This window comes from Humulus lupulus, chromosome 2, assembly GCF_963169125.1.
Source record: "Humulus lupulus chromosome 2, drHumLupu1.1, whole genome shotgun sequence".
Classification (NCBI taxonomy): Eukaryota; Viridiplantae; Streptophyta; class Magnoliopsida; order Rosales; family Cannabaceae; genus Humulus; species Humulus lupulus.
The window spans coordinates 62,978,650-63,001,475 of record NC_084794.1 but is presented as its reverse complement, the minus strand read 5'-3'; the positions used below and the strand labels follow the sequence as shown (position 1 = coordinate 63,001,475).

Here is a 22,826-nt window from a genome sequence, read left to right as displayed (position 1 = left end):
AGAGGTGTGCTAGAGGAGTGCTTGCCTATGCTGATCGGTGAGTTGTCTTGGCCGACCAGTCACTTCGGGGATGGATTTGGTCGGTCCACAGATCAGAATCTCAGAACTACTGTCTAGTAACTCTTCAGTAAAGCTTCAGTAACGGCTTCAACTCGAATCATTTGCAACTGCTGCGGGAATCTCTCAGATATCCCAGAATAATAGCTATATTATTGTAATTTGAATTTATTTATATTTTAGTTAATTAAAGTTGGTTGGAAGAACCAAGGACCCGGTCAAAGGGATAGTTCTGATGTGCGATACATGAGCCTATAAATAAATGACTCATGGCATCATTTAAGGGATCGGGTCTTTTGAAAGAAAAAAGAGCTCTCTGGTTTGGAGAACTTGAGACTGTTATTTGGGGCATTCTTGGGGCATTTTCTGAGAGAGTTTAGAGAGAGAAAACTTGTATTCTCTAGAGAGAGAAACTCTGTATTTTTCTACTTACACTTAAGAAACTCAGTTGACTCAAGTTCATCTGATCTTAAGTGTATGATATATATATCACAACTCCAAGTGGATTAGGCTATTACCAATAAATTGATGCTGAACCACTATAAAATTATTAGTGTCGTATTTTCTATTCAAGGCTTATTGTCATTTTGACGTCTACTCGTCGTTGGCCAAAATCGTGGTCAACAGCCTCCTAATTATTTCGAACCGTTAAAAATTACCCTCGAACTATTCATAGTATACTTTTGTTAAGTTTTATCTTATGTGGCTAGTAGATTGTTGACTTGTTATTGATGTTAGCGTTATGGGTATAATTTAAAATAAAAATATATATATTTCTTATAGAAATATTAAAATTAAAAATATTTCAAAAATTAAAAAAAATATTTTTTTCTTTTAAATTCTTAAAATATTAATTTTTTTGAATAAATTATTAAAAGATTAATTAAGTAAAATTTTCAAATATTAAAAAAAAAACCGAAAATGATCTTTTTTTTTACAAAACTTAAACTAATTTAATTTAAACTTTATTAATTCTATAATTATTAAAAATAAATAATTTTATTTTGCCAAACAAAAAAATTAGATTAGTTTTAGTTTATTTTTCAATATTTGAAATTTTTATTTAAATTTTCTTTAAAGAATTTATTACAAAAATTAATCTTTTAAGAATTAAAAGGAAAAGTATATATTTTTAATTTTTTTTTTATAATTTTAATATTTTAAAAAATATCATACTAACTAAGCATCAACAATAGCTTTAAGGATTGTTAAAAAAAACAATAGCTTTAAGGTAGATTGTCAATACTACACCCACTAAGAATGTGGAAAATGAGTTTAGATAGAATGTGATGCATTGTAAAGAAGTATAAGTTTTCATCTCGTAATCAAGTGGAATAATCCATGCAGATGTTTTTATGCATTATTGAATGTGCACTCAAATTCCATGTTTCATATTTTCTCTAACAGTATGCATACATATATATATAGAAAGAATGGTTTCGAGAATGTAATCATTGTAATTATGATTGAAGATTGAAACAACAAATTATGATATCATGTCTTCTAACAAAGTAACGGACAGTAACAACAACTTCGAATTTAATGCAAAGGCAAAACAGAGAGAGCTTCTTACTTTCACCAAACTTGAATCACTATCATCCTGACAAATGTTGGCAAGTAAAGTAAGAAGGACAAAAACGGAAATTAGGAAAAGGTAACAAAAAAAATATTAAAGAATCCAATTGGCTGCCTCTCAAAGGTGGTATTGAATGTGTCTGAAGCCGAAGGCCCCACTTGAACCGAACAGTGTTTCTTTCTCTATGCCACAGCAGGCATGTCCTTGAGCCATGCATCCAAGGGCTTACCAATGGAATATACAATGAAGCCAATCTCACGCAGCTTGTCCCCATCAACGACGTTCCTGCCATCAAATACGAAAGCGGGTTTCTGCATGTTGTCATATATCCTCTGGTAATCAAGAGTTTTGAACTCATCCCACTCAGTAAGGATGCAAACAGCGTGAGCATCCTTTGTGGCCTTGTAGGCATCCCAAACCACACTGACTTGTTTCACGGTGGTGGGGCTCATTGGCTGCAGGTGAAGAGGATGGTCCCAGTCGAATTTGTTCATTGTGAGGTCCCTCTGGATCTGGTCCTCGGTCACTTGGGGATCATAGATGCTCACCCTGGCCTTGTCACCCAATAGACCCTTGCAAACATCAATGGCTGGGGTTTCCCTTGTGTCACCGGTATCTTTCTTGAAGGCGAATCCCAGAATGGCCACCTTCTTGTTTGAAACGGTGTTAAACATGGAGGAAACAACGCGGTTCACAAACCGGTTCTTCTGGTAATCATTGATCTTGATGACCTGTTTCCAGTATTCTGCAACCTCTGGAAGGCCATTGCATTCACAGATGTACACAAGATTCAATATATCCTTCTGGAAGCAGGATCCACCAAAACCAACACTGGCGTTGAGGAACTTGGGTCCAATCCTGGTGTCCTTGCCAACTGCATATGACACCTCTGAAATATTGGCACCAGTAGCCTCGCAAAGGGCTGACATGGCATTAACAGAGGAGATTCTCTGGGCCAAGAAGGCATTGGCAGCAAGCTTGGAGAGCTCAGCAGACCAGAGATTGGTGGTTAAAATACGGTCTTCGGGGACCCACTGAGCATAAACATCCTTCAATGTTTGGATGGCTTTTGCGCCCTCTGGAGTTTCCCTGCCTCCAATGAGGACACGGTCAGGGTGAAACAAATCTTGGATAGCAGTTCCCTCTGCAAGGAATTCCGGGTTTGATAGGATCTGGAATTTGATTCCCTTGCTGTTGTGGGTCAGAATCTTTTCAATAGCTTCAGCAGTTTTGACTGGGACAGTGGATTTCTCAACAACGATCTTGTCAGATTTCGAAACATCAGCAATCATACGGGCAGCACTCTCCCAGTATGTCAGATCTGCGGCTTTGCCTGCTCCAAGACCCCGTGTCTTGGTTGGTGTGTTGACAGAGACAAAGACTATATCGGCCTCTTTGACATGTTTCTCAACATCAGTGCTGAAGAAGAGGTTCTTGCCACGGCACTGCTTGACCACATCATCAAGGCCAGGCTCATAGATGGGAAGCTGGTCACTGTTCCAGGCTGCGATCCTAGACACAGAGATATCGACAACAGCCACTTCAACGGAGGCACACTTATATGCAATCACTGCCATTGTTGGCCCCCCAACATATCCAGCACCAATGCAACAAATCTTCACCATTTTTCCTCTTTTATCAATCTACAATCTGTCCAAAATGAAGTTTCATATACATCAAAAGGATATAATAAAACTAGAAATCATAATGCCTTATATCAAAGAATTGATCACACGCACTCAACTTGATATTTAACATGAAAACTCAACTTTTCACCCAATACTTTTTCCCAGATCTAGTCCCATATAGACTAAAATCTCTCAAACCTTTTCTTCCCAATATTTAAAAAACAGCTAGGAGAATTAAGTCTCAAGAGAAAACCCTTGAGAAATATTCATTCCAAATTTCTAGATTTCTAAGTAGCAGTAATCTGGGTACATCAAAGCTGACAAATCTAGATTCAGGTTAAAGAACAAGCTAACACAATAGAGAAAAATATATAAGATCGCAAGAGATCAACTAACCATTCCAGTCTAAAGGTCTATAAATTGATCAACCATGGACGAACACATCAGATCTAGCACATCAAAAAGGAGAAAACCAACAACTAGCTTCATGCATATAGAAGAAATTTTTTTTATACACAAAACAGTGATAAAACCACAAATTCTAATCTATAACTAATAATTCAGTCAGATCCGATTGCCAACTACCACAAATTATATTCCAATACAATAACTAATCCCCAAAACAACGTTGAATCACAAAAAATGGAGTTAGATCTGCATTCTCATGGAACAGAACCCATTAAAAGCAAAAGCAAATCTAACAAGAATCAGATTCAAACACAACCATGTCTCATTCTCCCCCAACACCCACATGAAAAAACAAAACATTAAACCATAATTCACATAAAACTGAACAAATCCCAACAAAATTATGCATAAAGATATGAAATTTAGAGCTTGACACTAACATTACCTGCTGAAAATCTTGCTAGTTATTGTTTTTGGCTCTAAGCGAGAGAGAAGGAGAGTCTGAAGAAAAAAAATGGTTTTGGGTTGTCTTAAATACCCAATGTATGTCCAAGATCTGCCCCTGTGATTGGTCAAAATGACAACTCAGGACATGCACCGCTTGCTGTTGCTATGAATCTCTCGTACCAACATTTTTTAACCCCTAATTTAATTAAAAAAGAAAAGAAAAAAACAACAGGCATAATACCAGGGGTGTAAGAAAGGGTATAATAGTAAAAGCAAGTTTATACGCGGTCTAAATGATTGAAATGAATTTACATAAACACCCTTTCCTAATTGCACATGCATAAACAAGTCAAAAGGAAATTTTGGAACAATATAGAAAGGACAGCTTCTTCTTCTATTAGCTTTGCCTATTCCACCTGTATTGCATAACTATTCATATATAGATTGAATTTCTTAGAGATTTTTTTTTTAACAAATGTGACACATTTTTTTTCAGAAATGTTACTTTGGTTATCAGAAAAATTTGAACTTTCAACTTTAGTAGTGTAATTAATAATTTTCATACATTGTGCATGTAATTAGTGAATATATAAGTTTTTTTTGTTTTATTTTTTTTATTTTTGGGGGGTTTTGTGATACATTTCATTTTTGGTGGGGTCACATAGCTTTGAAGAATTGATATATGCCCAATTTGATCACATACTCCCAAGTAGTATGCTGATATTTTGTTTTCACCTAACCAGAAATGTTGACTTTGACTTGGAAATTTTGAAACTGACTAAAGATATGTTTATATGCAAGACAATTGATTTTTTTTTTGAATTAATATCAACATTTCTTTGTATTTGTGCATTAGGGTAATGATACATTTTTATAAAAGTGTTAAGGGGCAAACTTCAAAATCAAGGGATGGAGTTGCTTATAGATTCAGAAAAAGGAAATGTTGGAGTAATTTTGAAGCCATTTATATACATAGAAAAATGGAAGACCAAAGCTTCAAAGTCTGGAGTGATGATGACTCATAATAATACCGACAAAAGCAGTAGCAACTATAATAATATATAATAAAAAAAATGAGGGAGTTATAAATATGTATATTTTGAAATTAGAGCCGTGATAAATTAATGAAACCCATAATGCTGGACGTCTGTAAAAACATGTAAAAGTATAAATAAATGAACTTTATAATTCATTTTATAGTGTTGAAATAAATTTAGAAACCTCAATTTATGATGTTGAATTAAATTTTGGGGTGACATCTGACAAGCTCTACGGTCTAAACTTCGGGTTACATGAAAAGAAAAGCTTCTTTTATTTTTTTTTATTTTTATGAGAGCATTGTTATGGAATGGAACACATAAACATCACTCACTAATATAGATAAATTACACTATATTAAAACGATGTTACATTTATATGTTAACTCTAAATTTATTTTAGTGTATTTTTTGTATTTGTATTTTTTTAAGGTGGATAGCTCAAGGGATTATAGCTCAAAGTGCAAGTTCTAATATTTTCACATCCAATAACATCATTATTATTCCTTTTAAAAATATAATTATTTTTTCTTCTCATTATTTACTTACAACTTCTAGCCAAAATTATTCTCCACTGCTGCCATCCTTAATTAGTTTCAGTTTTATGCTATGTCAGAGTTTTTTTCTTCATATAGATTTGTATATATATATATATAAACATAAGACCATGTGTTACAAATGATTATTAAATAGTAAAAAACATGTATGTTATGTGAATAATAATAAACAGTGGTTGTTGGTAATATTCTCTCACAAAAAATTATTATATATGATTAGACATTCACATATTGATTTCGATGCATGTTACATTTTAACATTTTTTATAGCATTATGATTATCATTCTCATTATGAAACCACAACTCGGCTCACACAAAAAATGATTTTTTTTTCAATAGATTAGAATTAAAGAAAAATAGTGCGGATCAAAATTATAAAAAGATGTCAAAATCAAAATAACCTCTTCATTTAGTTCGTTATGTAATATATATTTATATACTAGGTAGAATTAACGTGCAAATGCACGTTTGCTTAGTTTTAAAGTTGTAAAAATTATTTATAATTTTAATAAAAGTCAGTTCACAATTTTTTTTAAATATATATAATAAAATAAATTATAGTGTTATAGTATATATCAATATAATAATATCTACATATACGATATCTAAACACAACGTTAACATAGATATATATTTACATGGTTACACGACATATATATAAAATACAATAATATATAAAAATAAATTAATAATAAAAATAAAATAAGAATATAAAAAGTCATACTATAGACAATAATATACATGCATCAACTATTTTTAATTTCTAATGTATCTAACGTCCTTTGGTGAATTTGATAAAGAAAAAAAGCTCAAATCACTTGATAAAAAACAAACTATCACACAAATTTATAAGATAAAAAAAATGATATGAATGTCTTTATTATTTTTAAATAAATATGATTTAATTATTTAAATTATCATAAAATGTCTTAAAAATATCCTATTTTAATAAATTAATTAATTTATTTTTATTTAAGTTTATGTTTGTTCTAGTTTTTTAATTTCACAATGACAACAAAAAATTATATATTATATGTTTAATATAATATTAAATTAATTTAAGTTATAAAATATATAGTTTTATTATTTTTAAATAATTATCATTGTAAAATATCTCAAAATATCTTATTTTAATATATTTAATTATTTATTTATTTAATTTTAAGTCATGTTTATAATCTACTGTTAAATATAAGAATATTCTGTTAAATATAAGAATATTCCGTTAAAGTTAACGAAAAAAATAAAAAACCGTTAAAAACAAAAAATTTCGTTATCTACAAACTTTTTATATAGAAGAGATATAAACTAAATTAATTATTAGAATTTCTTAATTGAAAAATTAATAAAAAAATATAAAGAATAAATAAATGTCACATTTTGAGTGAGTATTATAAATAAATAATGATATTTGAAATTGTATATACACATCAAAATATCAAGGGAATTCATGTGTTTTGTTGAATTCTTGGACCTCTTCAATCATCATAGAAGCTTTTTTAATTTATTATAAACTATTGTCATGGGCTTTATATTTAAATTTCTTAATGGATGTATCATGAATCTCATATTTTAGGTTTAATATAATATTAGGTAAAAGTCTCCAACATTTCTCCAACTTATCACTTTGAGTTTATTTTTTTAATAGCATTTAAATTCACGAACTTAAGCATTTTATAATTTATTTGTTACAATTAAGTTAGTCATTTCATCCATATGAGAGTCTAAGTGGCTTTTATTTAAATAACATTTGTTTGGCATGAGAGGCTTTTTTCCAAGAGAATGTTAAAAATCTCAATAAGCATTTAGTGTCCTCTTCTTCATTAAATTACTAAAAAGAATAATCCTAGGGTTTCCAAGAGTGGACATAATAAACATTTCATATTCTTTACTATATCAATTTCTTGAATGAGACAAGAACTTTGAAACTTTGAGGAATGTGAGAGTTCACTCTGAATTTTTTTGACAACTTAGATTGAATATAAAATACATTGATATGATTATAATAATTATATCTTTTATATAAAAGTGTGTAGATAACATAAATTTTTTATTTTAACAGTTTGTTTTGTTAAGTTTAACAAAATATTTTAAATATTTAAGGTAATATACCTTTAAAACTAATTAAAAATAAATATTTATTAATATATTAATATAAATTCAAATATTATAAAATATCATTAGTATAATAATATTTAATATAAAACTACATATATAATAATTATCTTAATATAAATTTACATTTAAATTCAAATTCAAATGTTATAAAATATCATTATTATAATAATATACGATACAACTACATATTTAATAATTATATTAATATATATTAAAATGTTATAAAATATTATTATGATAATATTATATAATCCTAATTTTTTACTAATTATATTAGTATGAATTCAAAATAAAATATTATTATAATAATATTTAATACATGATTAGATATTTAATATTTATATTAATATACATTTTAATATTATAAAATATCATAATAATACATAATCTTATTTTTTATTAAAATAATTATCATTTATGTTAAAAAATGTTATCATATTATATAAATATATATTTAAAAAATCATAAACAATATTTTTGTTTAATTTTTTTATTTAATATGTTTATGTCATTTTTTTTATATATAATATTGTTTATTTATTTGAAATTTATATAATAATGATATAAATTTAATAAAAATAATTAATAAATTTTATAAATAAAACTAAACAAATGTGTATTGCATGTTGCTTGGATGTCTCTTTATAATATTTTTTATGTATACATGTAGTTATAGATATAATTTAGTAGTACTATATCTCCATAAAAAAAATGTCTCCAATTCAAATCTCCTTCACAATGTAAAAAAACAAATAGCACGTGCAACACACGTTAAGATTTTATTGTAATTTTTTCAATCAAAGTTCCATAAAAAGTTAAAATCCTATAAATACAATAATTATTTTTAAGAGTATAACATATCTAATAATATATTTATACCATATCTTTAATTTTTGTTATAAAGAATTCCTTTGTTTAATGTCTATGGACTGTACCAGTAAAATAAAAAAAAAAACAGTTTCAATATCTATCTAAAACACATGCTATACATGTACCAGTCCGAAAATATCTTCTTCCTCAATGGCTTTGCAATCAGTTTAAAAAGGGGGTGATATATTAGCAAGAACAAAATAGCTGCTTGATCTATGTTCCATGATGATATTGATCCTTAAACCAAATTTATTAAGAAGAAATTAAAAAATGATCATTTTCGTGCAAAATAAATGAACAAAAAGTTTTAACAAATTAAGACTTGACTAACTAAAAAATTAAGGCATGTGTGGTATTAAGCACCACAGACTAATACATATGTATTGTTTGGTAACACTTGAAAAAATAGTTTTTTATTTAATTAATTAAAAATTTGAAAATTAAACATAAAATGTGTTCGGTAATTCTATTTTTATTTATTATTTTTTTAAATTTTAATTAAAATTTATTAAATTTTGAAAATATAATTTTTTCACTTTCAAATTTTTTTTAAACAGTTTTCAATTTTTAATTTCTTTTTGTTATTCTCTTCTTTAAATCAATACCTTATATTGTTAAACAAAAAATAAAAATAAAAGTTATCAAACGCGTTTATTATTTTTTGTTTTTTTAAAAAAAACAAAAATAGTTACCAAACATATTTTTATTTTTTAAAAATAAAGAAACAAAAATAAAATAATATTTCTATTTTTGTGTTTACAAAATTCAAAAACAAAATTTTTACCAAACAACCCAATAATTCTCACAAAATTAATTAAATTAACATGTGCACTTTATACTTGTATTAGTATGATGTCCAACACCATAAAGTGTCATTTAGCACTAGTGTATAATATTAGTTTTACATGAGATGGTGGATAAGATGGTGGATAAGTTTTCTCCGCTGTCACTTATGAAGTTATTATATTAATATATTTGAATATTGTGACAAGTCACCTTACTTAACACCATATAAGGTAATATCTTATGTATTATGTATTGTTAATTTAAAAATGGTCATACTTATTATAATTTAAAATATTAAAACAGTTAAATTAAAAAAATTATAAAATTTCATGTTATGTATATGACAACCTTATAGCAATACTCGTACGATTGTTATTAGGGATATTTGTGGCATAAATACTCATTATTTTACACTTGTTACAATTAAATGCTTAATCTTTTATTTTTACGACAAAAATACTCAATTTCAATACATGTACCATCGTAATTTAAAAAAAATCGTTTTATATAGTATATTAAATTAATTACAAAAATACAGTTATCTCCAATCGTATATATGTTGATCCTTATAATTTCAATCTAAATTATAATTATATATTTATATTCATACGCTTTGACTATAGAAGATAATATATATAAATTATTCTCTCTCACTTATCTCTTTAAGAGTTGTACGTGTTAATTTTTTTTGTCTTTTTGTGTCTATTTTTAATGAAAATTCAGGCATAACAAATAATATAATAATAAAAGTAATAGTAATTATAGCTACTATTTTCAATAAAGTATATTAATTTATTTTTATTTAAAATAAATGTATTTATTAATATTAAAATAAATATTTATACAATTACTCAAAAAATAAATAAACATTTATAAAAGTTACAATATGCAATTAACTAAAATTAATATTAATAAGTTAAAGATAATCACAATATTATTATTCTTTATAAAAATATTATATATATTTTTTAAATCATAGCTAGTCAAATCTCAACACTCAATGTTAAATCAAAACCATATTCTAGTCAAGTTTCAAGCTTTGTTACAAAAATATATTTTAAAGTTAAAAATTAGTTTTGTAAATCTTTGTAATAATCATGTTAAATAAATTTATAAATATTTATGTAAATGTGAGTTACAAAAATAAACTTTTTAGTTGTGAAATTAGTTTTGCAAATTATTGTTACAAAAATGTAAAACTTGTTTAAAAAAAAATATTGTATTTCACCCATCTGTAACTGCATTTTTCATATAAATATATATATATACTCGATAAAGTGTTTTATAAATAATAAATATCTTAAATTTATATTTTTAAGTTGTATAACATAAATATGATGGTTCCTGTGATTTTTTGGTACAATATTGTAACAATATGGAAAAGTATAATATTTTTACGTATATTTTGTTTATGATTTCTTAACTATAAAATATTTTCGTAAATGTTATTTACAAAAATATCTTTCTTAGTTGTAAAACTAGATTGGTAAACTATTGTTACAAAAATAAAATATTTAGTTACGAATTTGTTTGTAAGTTTTATCTACAAAAAAAAAAATCTACAATTCTATAACTGATTTTCATAGATATTATTTACAAATATGTAACAAATATTTACAATTTTGTAACAGATATTTACACGTTTGTAAAAGTTGGTCACACAAAATTGTATTTTACCACTTTTATTTATGATTTTGTCACTCCATATTTACACTTTTACCACTCCGTGTTTTTATCCAAAAATTTAGTATTTTTCATATTTTTTTAAAGTTTTTAGTGCATTTTTGTAGATTTCCCTAAGTTTTCTCCACTATCACTTATGAAGTTATTATATTAATATATTTGAATATTGTTACAAGGCACGTTACTTAACACCGCATAAGGTGATATCTTATGTATTGTTAATTTAAAAATGGTCATACTTATTATAATATAAAATATTAATACAGTTAAATTAAACAATTTATAAAATTTCATGTTATGCATAGGACAACCTTATAGCAATACTCGTATGATTGTTATTTGGGACATTTGCGGCTTAAATACCTAATGTTTTACACTTGTTACAGTTAAATGCCTAATCTTTTATTTTTACAGCAAAAATACTTAATGTTCAATATATGTTAAAGATAAATACCTAATCTTTTTTCTTAGAGGCAAAAATACCTAAATTTTTTAAAACATTAATTTTTTCAATACTTCATCTGTTGGAGCTGTTAAGTGTTGATTCACCAAATATATATCACTCTATAATTTATGTATTTTTTTTAATCAAAATAAGTATTTCTTAATTTTGTATTAATTTAAAATGTCTTTTTAATTCATTTTTCTAATTTAAAATATATATTTTTTTAAAAAATAAATATGAAATGGACCAATTATAGAGTGACAAATGTCTGCTTAGTCAATATACTTAACAATTCCAACACAGGAGGTACTGACAAAAGTAATGTTTTAACAACTTTAGATATTTTTGCTGCAAAGAAAAAAATTAGGTATTTATCTTTAACATATATTTAACATTAAGTATTTTTGCCATAAAAATAAAAAATTAGATATTTAACTGTAACAAATGTAAAATATTGAGTATTTATACCGCAAATACCCGTTATTATTATAAGTCAAAGGACAAATAGTTTCCCTGCTAACTTCTTGTGAACTATGACACTTGCAGACTATTTGTCTTTAATAGAATTTAAATGTATAGACTATTTGGTTCAAAGTAAAGGTATTACTGTATTTTTACCTTCAAATCAAACAATGTTTCAATATATATGAAGAAGCCTCAGGTTAGGCTAAAAAATAGGGACTTTCCTTCGACCCAATTATTTCAATAGAAATATATAATTTTATATTATTTTAAATAATATAATGTTAGATTAAATAATGTGATAGAATGTGATTTGTCACACTTTGTTATATATTATTGAGAGTTACAAAATTGGACACATGCGAGTGCCCAAATATGACATATTTTAGAGTTACAAAGTCAGTTACAAATTTGTAACTCCAAAATATTACCAAATAATGTGTAGATTGTATGTTACACATTTGAGTTTGGATTTTACAAAGCCATTATGTAATATGGTTGTTGTATACATATTTTTAACTCCCATTAAGTATATGGATGTTACAAAATCATGTGGAAAGAGAATGTGATGTTTTTTGGAAAATTGAAATTTAGAGACTGAAATTTGCACTATGGCCGCAGCCACTGATTATCCCTGGCCGCGACCTGGGAGACAGAGGTCAGTAACTGCGGCCACTGATACTTCTGGGCGCTGCCAGGGGTGCTGACAACCAATTTCTTTTTTCAGTTTTTTTAAATTTGAGCAGTTCTAACATCCTAAGTAACTCTTAAGTCTTCATTTTAATTCCATAAATAACTAATTAAACATTGGTAGCAGCCATATGATTGGTGGAATTTGAAATTCAAAGGGTATCTCAAACTCAATAAATAGGAGCATAATGCTTTCTTGTAAGACATACCATATTCTATCCACAAAACACTTAACTGGAAAATACACCATAGGGGCTTGATAGTTCCAGAGAGTTATTTCCTTATAAGATCCCTTAGTGCTTAGAGAATAAAGAAAAATATGCTTTTGGACAAAGATTTTGAACGTTGTTCAAGTTGGTGATCCTCATTACTCTACACTTTGATCATGTGAGTGTAAGAGTTTATCCATTGTTATTTCTTCAACCTCTTTTACTTTTTGTTTCTATCTTATATATTTATTTGTAGTGTTATGCTTTGAGTTGTATTATCAATGTATCTATCATCTTCTATTTCTATTTATTTGTATTTTTGCAATAAAATTGTAACACTTATTTATCTATCATCTTGTCTATTGTAACATTTTCCATACAGATGTATATTTGATTTTACTATTTCTATTGAATATATATATATATATATTCTAACATATAATTGATAATTTTAAATTCATGTTGAGTATCCGTTGGTTCATAGTCATTATTTGTACCTTGCCCTATCTACATTCTCCCTTCAAAGTAAGCGTATTCAATATACTTACCTAAAAGAAAGAGAGTTAAAGAAAATGGAGGGTTGTTCTTCTAAATTACTTTCACAAGAAGGAAAAGAAGTTTAATCAAAATACTTTTTTTTTAAGTAATTTCAACATAGCAATGTCTTGTTTTTGCATTCATTCATCCTTATGTCATGAAGTTGAGTGAGTGTGCCAACTTTTGGTGGGGAAGTGAAATTGGTAAAAGGAAACTCATTGGAAAGCTTGGAATTTTCTTTGTCTACCTAAATATGCTGGAGGGTCTGGGATTTATAAGACTTCAAGATTTTAACAAGGCATTATTAGCCAAGCAGTTGTGGAGCAGCATTAGTCATCTTTCCTCACTTGTTGCTAAAGTGTTGAAAGATTGTTATTTTCATTATGGAGATCTCATGGAAACTAAGTTATGTAATATCTCATCAGACATCCGGAAATATTTTCTTTAGAGTAGAGATATTTAAAAAACTAGCCTTTTGTGGAGTGTCAATGATGATAAACTCATTTTTGTATATTAGGATGCTTGGATACTAGCCTTTTCTTCAGTAATAACATTGTCCCATAATTAGATAGGTTTGAATAATAGAATATTAATCCACTCATATAGTTAATGGAATGAACATCTCAATAGAAAGAATTTTACTAAAGTCAAAGCTGATGAAATCTTAACTATCCCTCTTCAATGGTTCCAAAGGTTTGATATTGGATATTGAAGACTTGACTATAAAGGAAAGTGTTTTGTAAAGGATGGATATAAGTTGCTATTAGGGTCTCTGATCCTCTTACTAATCGGTCTTCAATTTCTTTAGGGGCTTTTATTATGGAGACTTCAAAATTATCTGATAATTAAAAGAAATGTTAAGGTGAAGAATACAATTATTAATTGAATTACATTGTTTAGTAAAATTCGAGAATCTTATACATTATCTTCAAATAGAGTTTAAAATCAATGAAAATGTGTATTATGATCAATGAAAATATTTAAAATCCACTATTTTGGAAGGATTTCAGATAACCCTTTCATTGAGTAATATGATTTCTATTTTATTAACTTTTCGGGGCCTAAAAAAACTTTATACCAAATATAAGATTATTGAATATTACCATTTCCATGCAAGGATTACTCCATACCAAACATTAAGAACCTTTCGTGGTGGAAATTTATATGGTCCTTAAATATGCTCTTAAAAGTAAAGTATTTATTTGGAGAATCAGTCATGACATTGTCCCAACTGAAGCTAATCTTAAAAAGCATTATGCTCCTATCAATGAATCATGCTCTTATATGTAATTTTTACATCAACTCTGTCCCTTGTTCTCTTTTCATCTATATTAGGAAATACAACCACTCTTCGAGCATATAACCTCCTAACTTCTCATAATCATAATATATCGAGAACTAGCGTTGGATAATAAAACATAATTATTGCTCTTTTATTGAAAAATAACACAAAGTAGAGAGATTCCAGTTTCTACAATAAAAAGATTATCTTTAACAAAATTTAAATACAACAACATTTAATTTAAATGAATAAAATGCTAATAAAGAAACCAAAAAAAAAAAACATAAACCCTAGATATTTTCCAGTAGCTACATGACCCTCATGAATACACCAACAACTATTCAAGTCCAACTCGCCACCGGCCATTCTATCATTTAATTACCTTGATCCGCACAAGAATACTATAAGCAGTAAGCTCACTAAGGAAAATGCATACAAACAATCATACAATCATATATAGCATAAATAGTTCATAACATCATAAGTCCATATAATTCCATAATAACACTATTCTATGAAGGTAACTATTTCATATAAAACCATAAAAATATTCTAAATCATAAACTAATATTGGTCATAATCATAATAGCTAATAACAAATCAGACAAGTGTAGATAAAGTGCTTATAAAAAGGGTTGGGATTCAAGCCTCAGACATCGCTTAGGTTCGTCATACATTTTTTAGCATCCGAGCCATCGGACATCACTTAGGTCTATCATATAGTTTTAGACATTACTTGGGTCCAGCCACACTTATCTTCTTGTACCTGAAATGTTAGGGTCATATATTCACTCAATATCATAATATACAACTATTTAATTTTCCTTACCTTGAGTGTGAAGAAAAGGAAAAAGAGACTGCTTGAAAGTGCTAGTGGATCTCGTCCAAACCTTATACATAAAATTTAAATACTAAATTAGAATATATAATAATAACTAAATTTCTAAAATCTAAACCTCATAGTAGCCATACCTTCACCGTAGAACAAGATATCACGACTTCCAAAATCTCGAGCCTTCACGAACAACGTCTATCCTCAACACAAATAGAGTTTGATCTTGATAACTTATGGTATTTTTGGCTATAGGCTAATGATTTTGGGCTATGTATGTTTCAGCTATGTGGGGGATTTATAGTAGTAATGATGATTGAGGCTTATAAGAAAATAGAAGAAGTAGAAGAACTTGAATACTACTAGTATTATGGAGACTTCGGCTCTATGGGAAAATATTGAGCAAAAAGATGAAACTTTTGAGAGAGCAAATTTCAGAAATGGAGAGTACTTGGAGCTTGTTTGTGTGTGAAAAATAAAAAGGTGAATGACTCTATCTATAGGCTCTAATCCTCAACTTTCTTCCTTAAACCTCTCCACTCTTCTTCAACCAAAATTTTAAATTTTAAACTTCCCTCCTCCATGATTATTAGTCTCAACCATGATAGTTAATGGGTGAGAAGTCAACCTTTTTTTCTTTTCAATAATATCAGTTGTTTACATATATACATAAATTATGAATTATGAGAAGGTGGGACTAATTACTTAATGAGAATGAATGTTATAAAATTTTGAATTAATTGTGTATGCATTGTATATTAATGAATGATTTGATGATAATTTTAATTTGGAGTAGTCACACGTTACACAGAGAAAGAATACAATAGCATATTTTGTAAATACACATTTTTATGAGTTAAAATTGAGTAAAAAAATTGAAAAAAAGGAGAAATTAGATAATATAGATTGTAGAAAACTTAGAGTGCCACTTTGCCCGACTTTATATAGATATAAATTAGGTGCAATGCATGTTTCTTTAATTTTATTAATTATTTTTATTATATTTTTATGATTGTCATATAAATTTCAAATAAATAAACAATATTATATATAAAAGAATGACATAAACATATTAAAAGAAAAATTAAACTAAAATATTGTCTATGATTTTTCAAAAATAAAATAAAATAATAATATAATAACATTTTAGATCACAAACTACTCTATTCAAGATATAAATACATTCATAATATTATTCAAATCATACTTCAACGATTGGAGAAAAAACTTATTTATTCTTGATAGAAGAAAAATATTATTATAGTTTCTTATGTAGTTAAAGAGTTACAATATTTGTACACACATAACACTTATAAATAATGTATTTATAATGTTTGTTATTATTTAATATTAATATATATTTATATAAGTTAGATTAAGTAATAAAAAAGTAACATGTTTTTTTTGTAAATATAAATGATAAATTTTTGAGAAATTTACATTCCTTCCTGTTTTTTATAATTTAATTACAAAAACACCTTTCCTAATTTAATTTACAATACTACCTTTTTTTTATACTGCTTTTTTCAACTTTTATTTTTTATTTTTTTTGTTTTTTCTTTATGGTACGAGGCATCTCTCTCTCTCTCTCCACTATACTCATTTTTTTATTAATTTCTTACATTCTCTCTTATCTTTAATTTTAAAAATCTTTTATGGCCACACCGCTAGTCGGTTGAGCTCAAAAGTGGTACCATCGCGACCTGCTCTTCAACGTGATCATTTTGATATGTGGGAAACATATGTTTTTGGCCGTCGCTAGAGAAGATGACCAGAATAAAAAGCATCCTTTTAGTTTCTTTTTTATATTGTGTTGACCAAAAAGTAACTAAATTTTAAACTTGATCAAAATTTAATATACTAAAATTTGTATTTTTATTTTACATTGAAAATATACTATATTGTATTCTAAACAACTTACATTTATTTAAAAATATTCCAAGTAACTATTTTAAAATAGATTCTTTAGGGTATTGTTTGGTAACTTTTAAATATAATATAAAAAAGACTTTTTTGATAACTCACTATGTTTGTTGGTTACTTTAAATTTGTGGCATACTAAAAAAATTAGTCATATATCAAATGGTAATCAATTGGTATCTTAAATGATTTATAAAAGTGAAAATTACATCTAGTATTGATTTTTTTTTTTCATTTTATTTACACTTTTACCATCACGACCTACTCTTGAAGGTGGTCATTTTGGTATATGACAAGCATGAGTTTCTTGACGTTGCCGGAGAAGATGACGGGGATGCGGTAGTTTTTTGTTTTGTTTGAAAAATAACGTTTAAGTTTCTTTTTAGCTTTGTTTATTAAAAAAATGAAAAAGTTTCTTAAAAATTGGAATAAGTAATATCTGTGTTGTATTTAAAAAGTAACTATGTAGTTGCTTTTTATTTTGATAAGAGAAAACTTAATAATAAAATACCGAAATGTGTATTTATTATTATAATTCGAAAGTAAATTTTAAGTTTATTTTTTGTTTAATTAATAAAAAAATATTATTACTCCCATATAAATTACATTAGTGACTAAAAAGTGAATTCAAACTTTTCATTAAAAAAATTACTATATTGTATACTAAAAGTGACTTTTAATAATAAGCTATATAGTAACTTGTTATATTTTATTGTAATTCATTAGTTTCTAAAAATTGACTAATCGACAACGTAAAATTATTTTAAGTAATAAGACATCATAATATAATTTCACAATGACTAATCAGTGTCTTAAGATAAAAAAGTTTCAAAAAATAAGTATTGGAGGTAACCAAAATGTATATAAAATAATATGCTATAAAAATAAATTTTTCATGAAAAAAGTAACTAATTAGTAACTTATTAACATTTTAAGTAACCAAAATGTTACTTTTTTAAACCCAAAAAGCTGAAAACTGGAATTTAAGGAAAGTTTCAAATTCAGGTATATTACTTTTAGAATCCAGTATTTTTTGATAACGTGGCAAGGTATTTTGTAAATAAAATTATATAGGTGATTTTTGTAATTATTTTATATTATAGATATATAATTGTAAAGATCCCTAATTTTTTTTAATAAAAATTAATATTATGTATTATATATTATTATAATAGTAATATTTTATAACATTTGAATTTATATTAATATAATTATTAAATATATAGTCTTGTATTAAATGTTTTTATAATAATGATATTTTATAATATTATAATTACAAAATATTTATTCTAACTAAGTTTTATAAAAATTAATATTATGTATTATATATTATTATTATAACAATATTTTATAACATTTGAGTTTATATTAATATAATTATTAAATATCTATTCTTGTATGATATATTATTATAATAATAATAATGATATTTTATAACATTTGAATTTATATTAATATAATTATTAAATATCTAGTTTTGTATTAAATATTATTATAATAATAATATTTTATAATATTTGAATTTATATTATTATAATTATTAAATATCTAATTTTGTATTAAATATTATTATAATAATGTTATTTTATAATATTTGAATTTATATTAATATAATTACTAAATATTTATTCGATCATATTTTTTATTTGATTTTATTGGTATATTCTATTATATATTTGTAATATTCCGTTAAACTTAACAAAAAAAAAATTATTAAAACCAAGAAAAATGTTAAAATATACACTTTATATATAGAAGAGAGAGATGTAAATATATATATATAAACAATATATTAAATATTGATATAAATTTGATGTTCCTAAAAGAATAAAACTATTTTGTTAATATTGAGTTAAATCAATTATTCATATAGGAAAAAAATACTAATGTTTGAACAAATTAATGTAAATGAAGAGCATTTTATTTATAGCCTAAAGATATAGCACTGTGGGACTATAAAGATATTTTATGATTGTTAATTAAATATTTTTTAAATAAATGTGAAATTCAAAATTAGAAAAACCACAAATTAGATAAAATAGAAGAATCAAAGGAGAAGATGCCACCTCATCTCCTCAAAGCTTTCATTTATATAAATATATAGATATAGATAAATTATGTAAAAAAAATTCAATATATAATATATATTTTACAAATTTAAATTATATAAAAATATATACTACAAAAGTTAAATATATAAATAATATATTAAATCTTAATATAAATTTGATGAATTCAAAAAAAAAAAAACTACTTTGGCAATATTGAGTTAAATCAATCACTTATATGAGAAAAAAATACTCATATTTGGATAAATCAAGGTGAATGAAAATTACTTTATTTATATTCTAAAGTTTTAACACCCATATGGTTTGTAAACCATGTGAGACTACAAAGATTTTTTTTTTTGATCAAGAAGAAATAAGCTTCATTGAACCAACCAACAAATACAATCAATAGCTCAAAACGAGCTCAAACCAGCTAACACAAAAACAGCCAAAAAAACAAAACCAGATAGATTACATATGACAAATAAGATCAACAATAGCCCTCCCTTTTTGTCCCAACTTCTTCCTAGTAGTTCCTAACAATCTAGCCTTTAAACAAGATTTAATCAAAAACTCAACTCTGGTACTAGAAATGGCTGAACAGTTAAAAATGCAAGAATTTCGGTTCAACCAAATGAAATAGACAGAAGCAACTAGAGCAGCTGCCAAAACTCGCTGGAACAGACCTTTAGGCCTTCCCACCATCCAAGCAGACCAATCAACATATTTGGAAGGCCAAATAGTAGCACCAAACCAATATTTCATCCTGTGCATAATCTATTGAGAGTAGATGCAGTCAAAGAAAACATGGTCGTGAGTCTCCAACTCAATCTCACAAACTGGGCATAAGGGAGACTCAATACTAACATGACTAAGCAACAGCTTATCTCGGGTGAGCAAGTGGCCAAGGACAGATTGCCATAAAATAAATCTATGCTTTGGGAGGGAAATGTGACACCAAACCACATTGGAAAAGTTAACCTTAACCCGCGGAAGCATCAGAACATACAACTTACTCAGCTTCAGATTCCTTCTAGTAGCCGTAGCCTCCAAATCTCCTTTAGTCAGGACAGATTTTAAGTAAACCAACTTCCTCCAATACCAACTGACATCAGTCGTTAGAGTGTACTCCTAAAAACTCTCACCTTTGAGGTAAATATTATCAACCCATTTAACCCAAAGCAGATCTTGCTTGGAAGAAATTGCCCAAAACATATTAGCTAATAAAACTTTATTCCATTTCAAACCATCCTTAAACCCAATGCCTCCCAAGCTTTTCGGCAAACAAACATGGTCCCAAGAGGTAAAGTGCAATTTGCTTCTGTTCCCTGTTGAACCCCAAAGGAAATTCGTACACAATCGGTCAATCTCAAGAGTGACACTTTGAGGAAGAAGGAAAATACTCATCCAATAAGATCGAATACCAAGAAAAACAGAGTGAATGAGCTGTGCTCAGCCCGCAAAAGACAGATGACGACTGGCCCAAGAATGCAGCCTAAGATTTTATTTTTATTTTTTTTGATAATTAGCCCACAATCACCAACCTTCCATTTGGTAGGACGGAGAGGGACACCAAGATATTTTAAAGGAAAAGATCCCTCCTCAATGTTAAAACAATCCAAAATAAGATTCTTTTCCTCAGACTTCAGACTACCAAAATAAATATGAGACTTGGCCAAATTCGCAGTCAATCCCGAGGCTTGACTAAACTGGGAGAACCCATCCTGGAGGATTTGAACTAAGTGAAGAGTCCCTTTACAAAACAAAACAAGATCATCAGCAAAACAAAGACTAACCAACTTCAGATTCTTACACATGGGATGAAATCTGAAATCCTTATGAAGAGAGGCTTGAATAAGGATTCCGGTAAGGTATTCCATGACTAGCACAAATAATAAAGGAGATATTGGATCTCCTTGTCGTAGCCCTTTCCTCCCAACAAACTGCCCTTGAACCCGACCATTCATCAAAAGCAAATAGGAAGCATCCCGTAAACAAACCATGATCCAGTGAATAAACCTACTAGGGAAACAAAACGATTTCAGAAGGTCCTCTACGAACTGCCAATCAATAGTGTCATAGGATTTACTCAAATCAATCTTCAGCACACAACGAGGGGAAACACTTTTCCTATTGTAACCTTTAATCAGATCCTGAAATATGAAAATATTGTGAGCCAAAGAACGATTCTGAAAAAAAGCACCCTGATTTTGGTTAATTAATAACGACAAAACCTTAGCCAATCTCCAACAAATCATTTTTTAAATACACTTGTATAATGTGATACAACAGGCAATCGGTCTGAAATCCATCGCCTTAGAAGGATTTTCCACCTTGGGAATAAGCGAGAGTGTGGTATTATTTATATCAGGAGGAAGTTCTCATTTGTCAAAAAACCCCATAATAGCATCAGTAATCTTGTAGCGACCCAAACTTGCTCATAAGGCTTGGAGCCTTGATTAGTGTGCCTGGAGGACAATAATTGTTATACTGTATTAATTTATGTGAATTTAATGAATATGTGGTTAGAATGCATGTTTAGGTGAAATAAATATGCATGTGGGCCCCCATTTGGTTGTTAGGGGAAAATTGGTAATTATAGCCCGTTGAGGGCATAAATGTAATATAAGTGATATTCTTGATATAACAGTAATATAATTATGATGCACGTTCCGAGACAGTCCTAGAGAGCTATTTCGCTAAAAGTCACAACGGGATTAAATACCCGTGTAGCACCCACATTATTTTGATATAATATAGCCAATAATCACATGATTGCATTGCATTACATATCATACAATATGTATAATTTGAGCATATGCATATTCTTATAAGTGTTTTCATGTATAAGTATAAAAGTTGTGTATGTGATGTCTATATGTATGCTCAATATTATTAACCTTGTGGCATTTGAGTTGTCTTTTATGGGTGTTTGATGTGCTCAAGATATAAGAAAGTATGAAAAATATGGACAAGGCATGGAATTAAGTGATGAAAGTGAGATATAGAAGGCAAAATAGGTTAAGTAGTGAAAAATAGTACAATGTCGATTACTAGTATTTCGGTGTAAAATTGAGTATTTATGGATTTACCAAATGTAATCGAGGTATGATTAAGGTCTCATTGATGATGTAAAAATGGTTTTAGAACCATTAGATCAATTCTTGATGGGAGGTATACATAATCAGTGGTATTGATGCAAAGTCAAAACAAGCTTAGCATAAGTGCGCTAC

General features: G+C 27.4%; 1 protein-coding gene across 2 annotated transcripts; it reads right to left on the bottom strand.

Annotated features, from left to right (window-relative positions):
• Positions 1 to 1,494: 1,494 nt before the first annotated feature.
• LOC133817912 (UDP-glucose 6-dehydrogenase 3) lies at positions 1,495 to 4,271 on the bottom strand. 2 transcript variants are annotated; one of them, XM_062250553.1, is made up of 2 exons: positions 4,115 to 4,271; positions 1,495 to 3,283 (listed from the first exon to the last, which is right to left on the bottom strand). In XM_062250553.1, the coding sequence occupies exon 2, from the start codon at positions 3,256 to 3,258 to the stop codon at positions 1,816 to 1,818; it is 1,443 nt and encodes a 480-aa protein (XP_062106537.1). In that variant the 5' UTR covers positions 3,259 to 3,283; positions 4,115 to 4,271; the 3' UTR covers positions 1,495 to 1,815. The 2 variants fall into 2 exon arrangements, with proteins under 2 accessions (XP_062106537.1, XP_062106538.1); XM_062250554.1 differs by lacking the exon at positions 4,115 to 4,271 and adding an exon at positions 3,658 to 3,682.
• Positions 4,272 to 22,826: the final 18,555 nt, after the last annotated feature.

Excerpts from the sequence above, each read along its gene's own strand:
- LOC133817912 (XM_062250553.1), bottom strand. The coding sequence starts at position 3,258 with ATGGTGAAGATTTGTTGCATTGGTGCTGGATATGTTGGGGGGCCAACA.